This window comes from Gavialis gangeticus, unplaced genomic scaffold (genome assembly GCF_001723915.1).
Source record: "Gavialis gangeticus isolate Ggan-Ray unplaced genomic scaffold, GavGan_comp1, whole genome shotgun sequence".
Taxonomy (NCBI): Eukaryota; Metazoa; Chordata; order Crocodylia; family Gavialidae; genus Gavialis; species Gavialis gangeticus.
The window spans coordinates 1,677,424-1,688,336 of NW_017729033.1; the positions used below are offsets into that span (position 1 = coordinate 1,677,424).

The 10,913-nt window shown below is 48.2% G+C and overlaps 1 protein-coding gene across 1 annotated transcript; it reads left to right on the plus strand.

The window, feature by feature from the left end:
• Positions 1 to 2: 2 nt before the first annotated feature.
• Positions 3 to 5,504, plus strand: SPR (sepiapterin reductase (7,8-dihydrobiopterin:NADP+ oxidoreductase); the record flags this gene model as incomplete). The annotated part of the gene is made up of 3 exons (XM_019525796.1): positions 3 to 123; positions 3,920 to 4,210; positions 4,470 to 5,504. Coding segments are annotated over 3 exons (603 nt in total), but the record flags the coding sequence as incomplete, so codon positions are not given.
• Between the last annotated feature and the right edge of the window lie 5,409 nt (positions 5,505 to 10,913).

A 10,913-nucleotide genomic window follows, 5' to 3' on the forward strand; every position in this document is an offset into this window, starting at 1 on the left:
TGCGGGCGAAGTGCGTGCCGGCCGACCTGGGCACGGCCGCCGGGCTGCAGCGGGTGCGGGACGCCGTGCGGGACCTGCCGGGGGAGGCTGGGCTGGAGCGGCTGCTCCTCATCAACAACGCGGGTAACCCCTTGGCCCCGGGGCGGGCGGGGGGTCCTAGTGGGGGTCTTCAGGCCGCACGTCCAGGCTGGCCCCTGCCTGAGGCAGGACCAACCTTGTCCCACAATCACGGACAGGGGAAGGAGCTCAGGGGGTCACATCTAGTGCAGCCCCCTGCTCCCAGCAGGACCAGCCCCAACCACGTCATCCCAGCCAAGGCTTTGTCTAGTTGGGGCCTAAAAACCTCCAAGGATGGAGACTGCATCACCTCTCTGGGTAACTTGCTCCAGTGCGTCACCACCCTCCTCAGGGGAGAGTTTTCCCTAATATCCAACCTCAACTTCCCTTGCTGCAGCTTGAGCCCTTTGCTCCTTGTCCCGTCATCTGCCCCCACAAAGAACAGACCAGCTCCATCCTCTTTGCAGCCCCCCTGCAGGGAGGTGAAGGCTGCTATCAAATCCCCCCTCGGTCTTCCCTTCTGCAGACTAAATCAGCCCATTTCCCTCAGCCTCTCCTCACCAGTCCTGTCCCCCAGCCCCACAACCATTTTCATTGCCCTCCGCTGGACTCTCTCCAACGTGTCCACATCCTTTCTGTAGCGGGAGGCCACAGCTGGACACAGGACTCCCCAGTGCCGAATAGAGGCAAAGAATCGCTGCACTGGAAGCCCAACTATCCTATACAAACCGTAATCTAAACTCCTTAACCGTCAGCCCTGACATAAGAGACCTAATACCCCTAATCTGGTGTAGGAAAAGCAGGGGAGCCGTGGCAGCTGACATCCTGTTTCTATAAAAGGTTGTTAGCACACCCTGCAGAGATCCCATGTAGGGGCCTGGCCCCTGCTACAGAGGAAGGCAATCCCCTGAGTCCCTACCGATCTGACCTGGGGTAAAATCCCTTCCTGACCACAAATATGGCCTGTATCCCTGTTAATGTGTGCCATTATACAAACAGACTGTTTTTTGTCTGGGAGTTTGTTTGTGACGACTTCAGTGGAAGATCTGGACTTTAGACTGTAAGCTGCTTGGGGTAGGTGTGTTGTGGTTTAATTGGTTTGTCCAGCACTTTGCACAGTAGGGCTGATTGGGGCCTCTTAGTCCTGTTGCAGTTCAGATAATCGCAGGATGACAAGAAGTAAAGGTGAAAAAAGGGTGGTAGTTTTTGCAACAGAAGCAACGGGTGGTTTATGCACTAGAAAGATTGGTTAACCGTAACGCTCTGCTTGCTCACAGATTGCAGTCCCTTCGAGCAGATACAACATCTGTTCCTTCCTCTAACATTTGTACCTCAAGTCAGGGTGGGTTAGGCCACAGAGTGACACATGACTGTGCCAGAAAAAAAAAGGCTTTCAATTCAAAGCCAAATAGATCAATGAAAAACTCTTCTTTAGCAATCCCTTGTAGTTGAGGATGGTCATTTTCCACGATAGTCTTGTCTGTGTGTCCGAAGATGACTGATGAGGCCTACCTGGGATTGACAGGCTCTGCTGCAGCTCGGACGTGTGGGGTGGGTGGTGCTGGATTCCCGGTTCGGACCGTGACGCGCTGTTTCTGCCTCCTGCTTTCCCATCTCCTGCTCTTGTTTTGAGGTTTCAAAGTACTGAGATCTCTGCAGCACACTTCCTGCATTTGGGGCGGTCCGAGCTGACATCAGTGTTGCAGTTTTGTTTTAAGGTGGCCTTGAGGACATCCTTGAAGCATTTTCTCTGCCGTCTTCTTGAGCATACGCCTTGGCTGAGCTGGGAGAATAAAACTTGCTTTGGGAGTCTGGAGTCAGACATCCGGATGACATGGCCGGCCCAACAAAGTTGAAAAACACTTATAACATTAATATGAAGGAGGACATGCAGAGTTTTCAAGTGACACCTTGTAACCACGGGGTTACTAAAACATAAAGATCACACTTGTGTTTTATATTCTTTTTCCTCTATATTGGTATAAGCTGTATTTGCTCTCTCTGTCGGTAAGACAGTGGGGAGAGTGGTTTTTTCCCCCTTTCAGTTTACTAAGTGACACGGAAACGCTCCAAATTCAGAAGTGAAACTAACAGTGCACAATGAGGCTGTAATCCCAGCAGAAATGTGTGAGCTGTACTAAATAGGCTCCTGCTTAACGAGCAAGTGTCCTTCAATAGTCCTACTCCGGGTAGTAGAATAAATATGTGTGTGTGTATGTGTATATATATGTGTGTGTGTGTATGTGTATATATGTATGTGTGTGTGTGTGTGTGTGTGTGTATATATATATATAAACTATAGACACATTAATATGAAAGAGGGTAGATATATGGAGAGAGTTGTCAAGTGACACCTTGTAACCTCAGGGGTACTAAAACATTAAGATCATCTCTCTCTCTCTCATACACACACACACGTATGCAAGCATAACCATGTATATGTATGTATGTGTATATATATAGTTATGCTTATATATGAGAGAGAGAGATGATTTTAATGTTTTAGCACCCGTGAGGTTACAAGGTGTCACTTGAAAACCATGTATGTATATGTACACGTATGTGTGTGTGTGTACATGTGCACACGTGTATATGTGTGTGTGTGTGTGTGTGTGTGTACGTATGTATGTACGTGTGTGTGTGTGTGGTTCTGAGAGAGTGAAAATAAATATCCTGGCAGCTGGCCACCTGTTCCTAGGGAACCAAGAGTCTGGATACAGAGACCCCAGTCTAGTCCTTCTCCCTTCACCCAGGTAGGTGGATGCAGAGGGGTCTGTTTGTAGGACCACAGTCTCTTCCCTGCCACACCACTGGTGCCTGCTGAGGGTCACTGGAAGTTGCTTATACACCTGGGCTTTGAAAAGACTGCAGAGACCAGAATCCAACATAAAAGCCCTGTAAGGCCCATTTAAAGCCTATTAAATCAGGGGAAAGATCCCTGCTGACATAAGTGAGCTTTGAAGCTTCCCTGTTACTCCTGAAGTAATGAGTCTGGACTCAGCTCTAGCCTGCATTAACCAGAGGAACTGAGTAAATCCATGGATCTCTTCATTAGTGCTGTCATAGCAGTAAGGAGGGGCTGTGATCAGATCTTGCACTGTTAGCTGGCATTAAATTGATAGGAACGACCTCATTTCAGAAAGACGCCTGCATTAATTTTATCTCTGGGCACCTTAGTGGCAAGCTCTGAGGGGAGCACTGCAAATGATCCGGCTGCCAGAATGAGAAGGGTGATTGAGAGGAAGAGAGATACCACTGCTGGTCTCTAGACAATGTAGACTGAATGCGGGACTGGACATGAACTTCTGAGTCTGCTTCTTGACTGTGCCATGGAGCCTGGCCATTTCCTTCACATTAGGGCCAGCAGCTGCCCTCCACCAACATAGCTGCCTTGGGGCAAAGCCATAGCAAAGAATAATTCTTGCTGTTTTCTTACGACTAAGATAAGTGGCAACAGTTCAAATAGCAGCTTTGCTGGCCTCAGCTGGGACTTTGCATTGGTGGGTGGGTGGTAGGATTCGAGGGGGCATCCTAGGTTGTTCTTTCCAGTCCCTTGCTATTACAGACAACGATATCATATCATTCCTTATGCAAATTCCTCAAGCTCCTGCTCTGCTCATGGTGCAGGTACCTTAATGCCTATGACTGGGACAAATCCCTACTATAGACAAGGCTTCTGTATGATATCGAACAAGTCTACAAGGTAACATCACATAACTTGCCTCATTTCCTTCCTCCATACAAATTAAAAGCACCTTACAGGACTATGGTAGAGTGGATTTAGTTGAACTCTTTTCCATACTCTGCGGGTATCAAATGCTGTGCAAATGTCACCTGTGCTAATGTTCTTCCCCATTTCCAGGGTCTCTTGGAGACGTTTCCAAATTCTTTGTGGATTTTACCAGCCCGGACGAAGTCAACAGCTACTTGGCCTTCAATGTCACCTCAGCACTTTGCCTCACTTCCTCTATCCTCAAGGCCTTTGGAAAACGCCCCGGTTTGCACAGAACAGTCGTTAACATCTCTTCGTTGTGTGCCCTGAAGCCCTTCAAGAGCTGGACGTTGTATTGCACTGGAAAGGCCTCGCGAGACATGATGTTCCAGGTCCTGGCACTTGAAGAGCCAGACGTTCGAGTTCTCAACTATGCCCCAGGTAAGCTTTGCCCTTCTTGTGTCCTCCGCAGAGCCCCTGGGTCTGAGTGCTAGTGCCGGGCGCTTACACCAAGGCAAAGTGGTGGAGAATCAGAGCCATTGGGTGTTGCGAATGCAGGAGAAATGTGGATTTGGCTCAGTGACGTTACCTCTATTTCCCCCGTATTCGAGATGCCCCAGCTAACCAGGTACAGACTATCCCAATGATTGACAGGTCCAGCCCTCCACGTGTCACACAACTCTTTCCTTGCCTCCTGTAGGTCCTCTGGATACAGACATGCAGGAGCTGGCTCGCACCCAGACGGGAGATGCTGAATTGCGCCAGTTCTTCCTTGACCATAAGGAGAGCGGGCAGCTGCTGGACTGCAGCGTGTCCGCCCAGAAGTTAGTGACCCTTCTGCTGGATGACACGTTCACCTCCGGGGTGCACATAGACTTCTACGAAAGCTGAACGTTCGCCCTCTTTGCTTCTCTCCCCAGTGCTGAGTTTTCTGCTGCTTAGTTGCCTGTAAAACACCTACTTTCCAGAAGCCTTCGTGCAATGGGTGTGAATATCTGCGTCACAGGGGAGCTGCAGTTTTCATAGCATCTTTCATCTGAGGGTCTCTGGGGGCTTTGCGAATACGAACTGAACCTCCCAGCAGCATGATAGGGGTGGGGAAGACTTATTCTGTCCTTTGTGACAAACAGAGACAGAGAATGGATGCTTATGGCCAAAATCAGCAAAGTCTGATTTCTGTCCTGAGGAGCTGACAAACATCCAGTCCTCCTGCTGCTCTGCCTGGGTCAGTGCCCCCCTGCACAGAACAGCATATGGGATCAGGGATTTAAAGGCAAGTGGAAGAGACACGGAGATGTTTGCGAGGGAAGTGGAGGATTGGGGTAACAGAGCTGTACTCTCTCGTGGCACATGGATAGGGAGCGACATATCTACAGACACTACAGAGCTTTGCTGGGAACGCCCATTCTGCCAGCAAAGCTGAATGCATCTCCACTCAGCACGCCTCTTGGGTGGCAGGTGTGGTGATCAGAGCGGCATTGCTTCTTTTAAATTCCTTATCTTCAGTCCCTGCCTCTTTTCCTTCTACTTCAGGCTTTTAGGCATGTTGAAGGTATCGGTCATGCCCTCTTTATACCCGTCTCTTCCTCCGTGCTTAGCGTGTAATTCGAAAAAGAGTGGAGCTGTGTGCCTTTGAAATTGATTTTTTGTGATCAGACTCTTACTGATTTGCATTTCCTCCATCTTCTGCGAAACATGTACCATTGCTGGAAAAAAATAAAAAAAAGAGGAGGTTCTGGTTCTTGGTCTTCACTGCGTGTGGTCTGGATGGATGCTGTGTTCAACAGCCATGCCTTGAGCTGTTACGGGGCGCTGGGGAGGGCCTTGCTCCTTTCCGGGGAAGATGGCAGGCCCAATGCCCTTGGGGTGTGTTTGGGTGCTAGTGTGGTAAGGCACAGGATGGCTGAGGCACTTTAGGGGATGGGCTCTGATATCTCTAATGTATAGAGATATATATAGTGGTGTTTCCTTTTAATCATGAAAAAGATGGATTTGGGGTTGCTTTTTTAATCTGAAAATTGGGGTTTTTTTTTTTTATCAGAAAACCAGGATCTCTGCTCATAACTCCCCAGATATAAAGGAGGCAGGAGCAGATCTCTGAAGAGGACCTTGTCAGGCATAAGCCGTCTTTCTGACCCTTAGGGTCAGCCTTGGAGCCAAGGAAGGTTTGTAATGAGCTTGACGGTATTATTATTAATGTCTTTGTTAATGAAGCATAAACCTAGGACACCATTGGATTGGAAAAGTCATATTTGGAACAAGGTGGGAAAGGTGCTTGTTTATGGCATTTGAATTCACTGGGCACTTGCATTACACGCAGTCATAACTGGTTTTTCTAACTATGTTTCTCCTTTCACATACAACGCAAGCTGTTTTAGTGAGGAGTGACTGCTAGGACCAACTTCTGCCTCTTTCTTGGTGACTGAATTTCAGTCATTTGAGCATCAGGGGAAAGCAGTCTGTATTGTAGTATTGTTTTTTTCCACGCACACAGCATTCGTGTGGGTGAATACTTCATCAAGGACAAAACAAAGCACGGGCCAGTTCAGCCAAATTATCCCCCCTCATCGCCAGACAAAGAGGAAGGAAGCTGCTGGACACTGCAAATTCTGCAGCACAGTCTCCAGAATCACTATGTGGAGGTGGGGGTTGGCTTTTTATTTTAAGGATAAATTAATTTGTAACACAAACAGGGTTACTTCTTTTTCAGCCTTTTGTTTTCCCCTTAGGCATTCAAACCCAGCATATTCCAGCATCCCTAGCCTTGCTCATTCTCCCATTTCAAGTCAGTCAAATCCCTCCAGGTGACAGATATCAGGTGGGTGTTTCTCAGAGCATTTAACCTGCTAGAGATCAGCACTAATGTCCAGGGGAGGCGAATTGGGCAGGTCACACCTGCTGCTGGCCCTGGCACGCATACTCTGGATGCTACAACCCTCGTCTACTGTTGCTGCAGTCCAGGTCACACTCATTATTTCAGAGGATGTCAAAACCTCTACCTTTGAATTTCCTCAGGGATCTGTTTCCTGATCCTGCTCAGCTCTGGTTGTGGACCTTGGCTTGCAGATTATCCCTTGGACTTGGTACCTTAGCATCTGATTCTTGGCCTGTGACCCTGACCTGTTTTGGACTCTGCCCCTGGATTTCCCTTTGGACCTGGTAATTTGGCTTTGACCCAGCCCCTGGCCCTTGCCTCCTCTCTGGCCTAACCGTTAGGCCGGGCCACCTATGACCTGGTCCCTAATGTATCCAGACTCGCCCCTTTTCTGGAGTTTGGCTTTACAATAAGGTAACATGAGTGCGCTGGATTGCACTGGATTACACCTACAAACAATCAAACTAAAGCATCATGGCGGCAGCAGCTGTCAGATCTCAGGTGAAGATGCTATGTAATATCCCACGACAGGGTTTGGTCCCACCTTCCCACTACCAGCAACGTTGAGGACTGCTCCGCTATTGCACAAAAAGGGCTGAAAACATCTAGTGGGTTTCCACGCATCTTAGAGGCCTGGCCCCATCCTTTCTCCTGGACGCTGCGCTACATGAAAGCAGTGGAAGGTTTTTGCATCCACCCAATCCTGCTGTCTCGCGGTCGTGCAGTTCAGCTGCCACCCCGTGGTGGCTTCAATAAATGGTCTCCATTTACCTGAACGCCCAGAGCATCTTGGTGAGAGAGGAGTCTGTGGGCAAGGGGTGGCAAAAGAAATGAGTTCTTGTGCACTTTGCTATTTGGTTAGCGATGGCAAAGATGCCTGGAGTGAAGTTTGTGCAGCAGTTTCCATTACAAGTCCCTGTTTCCAAAGGCTTATAGCAGTGGCAGACCTAGGCTGTTGCGCACTACAAAGTGTTGCCTGTGCAGCTGTGGGTAAAAACAGGTGTGGGATGTCTTCCAGGACAAAGCCTTTTAATCTGGGATCCTACAGACTGTACAAACCCATTGTCCCAATTGTGAAGCATCCAAGGTAACTTTTTCCTGGGCCAGTTGAGGCTAATTTGAGTTAATTGCCATTCATTCCAGGAAAAAGCTGCGTGTGCAAAGTGCTGTTTCACGCCTACGTTTTTGACTTGGGTCTGTCAGAGCTGACTCAAATGCCACATCTGTGTTGGAGGCTCCTGCTACAAGTTATATATATCACACAATTTAACTGGTTTAATTGCACCGTAAATTTAGACCAGCCACACATGCAAAGTAAGGCAGGCTATGAATGCAAAGTAATTTTCACACAATGAACTGGTTAAATTGCACAGTAAATCTAGACCAGTCACAAAGTAATTATCAATCAATTAAAAACAGCTATTCGGGTATAAAAAGAGCCATGCAGCTATAAAATTAGTGCTTGAATATGTGTCACAACTCGAGAGCTGATTTCTATCGGGCTGTAATTTGAAGGTGTAGCATGGCCTTTACCATCAGTCTGCCAGGCGTGTGAGATGAACATGCTGCCCCATGTAACATCTCACCTGGGGCTGTGCTGCCATTGCCATGCTGATGGCCGCCCTCTGATACTCGCAAGCCTGTAACCTTGCCAACTTGCATGAATTTTTTGTTGGCAAGTCTGGATTTTGGCCAGTGATGCGGTCAGTCTGATCACACGCAGTTTCAGCCCTGTCTTGGGGAAAACGCCGTTCTGGCTGCAGTGTCCTAATTTAATGTGAGCGTATCGCTGCATGCTCCTAAACAATTAGACATGACTCAGGGTTTGCAGTACAGAGACCTCAGCCTATCAAACCTAAGGGGGACAACCACCCTTAAAAGTCTCAAATCTATTCATTTTCACACCGGGTGTAATTAAAGCGTGGAGCTCATTGCCACAAGATGTTGTGGATGCTGACAACTTAACCAGATTCAAGAAGGGACTTTCTTGGGGGAAAGGGCCGTCATCAGCTATTGAGCATGGGAGTTAAGGGTATGGCCTCTGAATCAGAACCTCCTAGACTAGGGCTTCCCAACCGTTTCCTCAGCACAACCCCATTTAAACACTGCACATTTTTTCTGACCCCCAAAACGATACGGACAAGATCAACACGTCATAAATATGGCACTACAATGTTTATGCTCTTTATATTTTTCATTAAAAACATTTTCAATCATTTTAACTGTTGCATATTGATAAGCAGGAAGTGTATTCATCATAATCGGTCTACACTCCCAAGCGTCTTTGCAGCCCCGTTTTTTATCGTTGCGACCCCAAATGGGGTGTGACCCCAAGGTTGTAAACTGCTGTCCTAGACCCTAAATGCTGGAGGCTGCAAGTGAGAGAGGAGCAGTAGAAAACCCTGGTCATCCCCTGTTCGCTCTCCCCTTCAGCATCTGCTCTGTGCCCCTGTGATACAGAAGAGGGGACAAGATGGACCTATGGTCCGACCCGTGAAATGCCGGGTCGTATTTTCTTGTATTCAACACTGAAGAGAGCTCAAAGGTGACTCAGAAATAAAGGCCTGAAAAGTGGGAGGCTTAACTTTCTCAGTTCATCTCGTGTATCAAGGAGAAGGCTGGAAGGAGACTTGATCCGTGCGTAGGCACTTGTCTGATGGGGACTTTGCAACCCTGCCATAATCGGACAGAACTGCCGAAGGAGGAAGTTAGATGCATTTACCCTGAAATGAGGTGCATGGTTACTAGCTGCGAGGATAACTGAATGTTGGACTGTGCTGAGGGTGAAATCGCCATCACTTGGAGTCTAAGACAAGATTGCCTTGCTTGTTGAAAGATATTCTTCAATTGATCTCCTGGGAGAAATCCCAGTTCCTCTGTGTGTGGGGTTGGGGTAAGACATATGGTTGTGACAGGCTCTTCTGTTCGGGGATAGAGGACGAGCTATACAGATTTGGGGACCAGAGCTAGACATGGCCCTGGGCTGCAGTGAGACTACTTGAGTGGTGGCTCTTATTGAAACCTTTCATAGCCCCACAGAAGTAGAGACAGGAGAGGTTTGGAGAGGTCACTTAAGTCCAGCCCAGGATCAGCTAGACTGAAACGTTTTTCAGTGAAGAAATGCTTAAGAAGACCCATGGACCACAAGTTTTCCCTCCTGCAGCTGGAAAGCAAATGCTTCCCTGCCTTTCAGGCATGGCATGGCAAGGTTCATTGATGTATCAGCTCAGGGGCAGTGATGGATGATGGGATTGGCATTTGGACCCGAACTGAACCCAACTCTTGCTGACTGGTCCCAGTCTAGAGATTGCTGGTTTAAACCAACGTTTTGCCTGGCCTTTGGTTTCAGTCTGAGGCAGAAGGTATTGAAATGTCGAGCCTGGAGGTGACAGAGAGAGGCATGATAGATTGCTGGATTGGAGGAGAGCAGGGAAGTGGCTTTGGTCACGACTGCCCCTGGCCCATGTTGGGATCTGCATGTCCTACTTCTGGAGAGGAGTCTGGCAGGATTCAGGCTACTTTGAAACTCCAAAACCCCCCTCAGATCAGGAGGGAGCAATTAGAGGTTTCCAGCACCTCCTTAGATGGCTCTGAAAAGAGCAAATTCATATGTGTTGGGCACTGATTCCCACTGATGGGATGTGACCTGGGTCAACCCTTGGAGATCTCACGTTCATGTCTGAGTGTTGCAAACACCAATGTGGCCTCTTGGCATCTTTGCAAACATCTCCCCTGCTCCGACTCTCATGTGGATGAAATGGTCTGGATGGAGTATCCTGGCACCTTGTGGGTACCCAGCCGCTATCTCCTGGGATAAGGGAGCAGTGATCACCAGCAAGAGTTCCTGTCCCCCATGGTGCCATTTGCAAAGTGCTTGGAAAAGTGCATCCAAAAAAGCAATGTTTCAGGGATTTATTTGGTAGCCGTGTTGGTCCAAGACAAAAAAAAATGCAAACATCTAGAACTCTTGGTTCGGAGATGATCCCTTTTATTAGACCGACTAAAACATTGCAACAACAAAAAAAGTCCGAAAGCTTGCAGAAAAAGACATTTTTTTGCATTGTCTTGGTCTAATAAAAAGGATCATCTCTGAACCAAGAGTTCTAGATTTTTGCATCCCAAAAAAGCAAAATATTTTCCTTCCTTTTCTGCCATTTGACATCTTGTCAGCAGGGGGCACCTGCAGACCAGGGAACAGCAAGCCGCAGGCTGCAGGGCTCAAGTAACTGGAACTGGGACACAGGGGGAGCAAGCCAGTAGGGAAGGAGG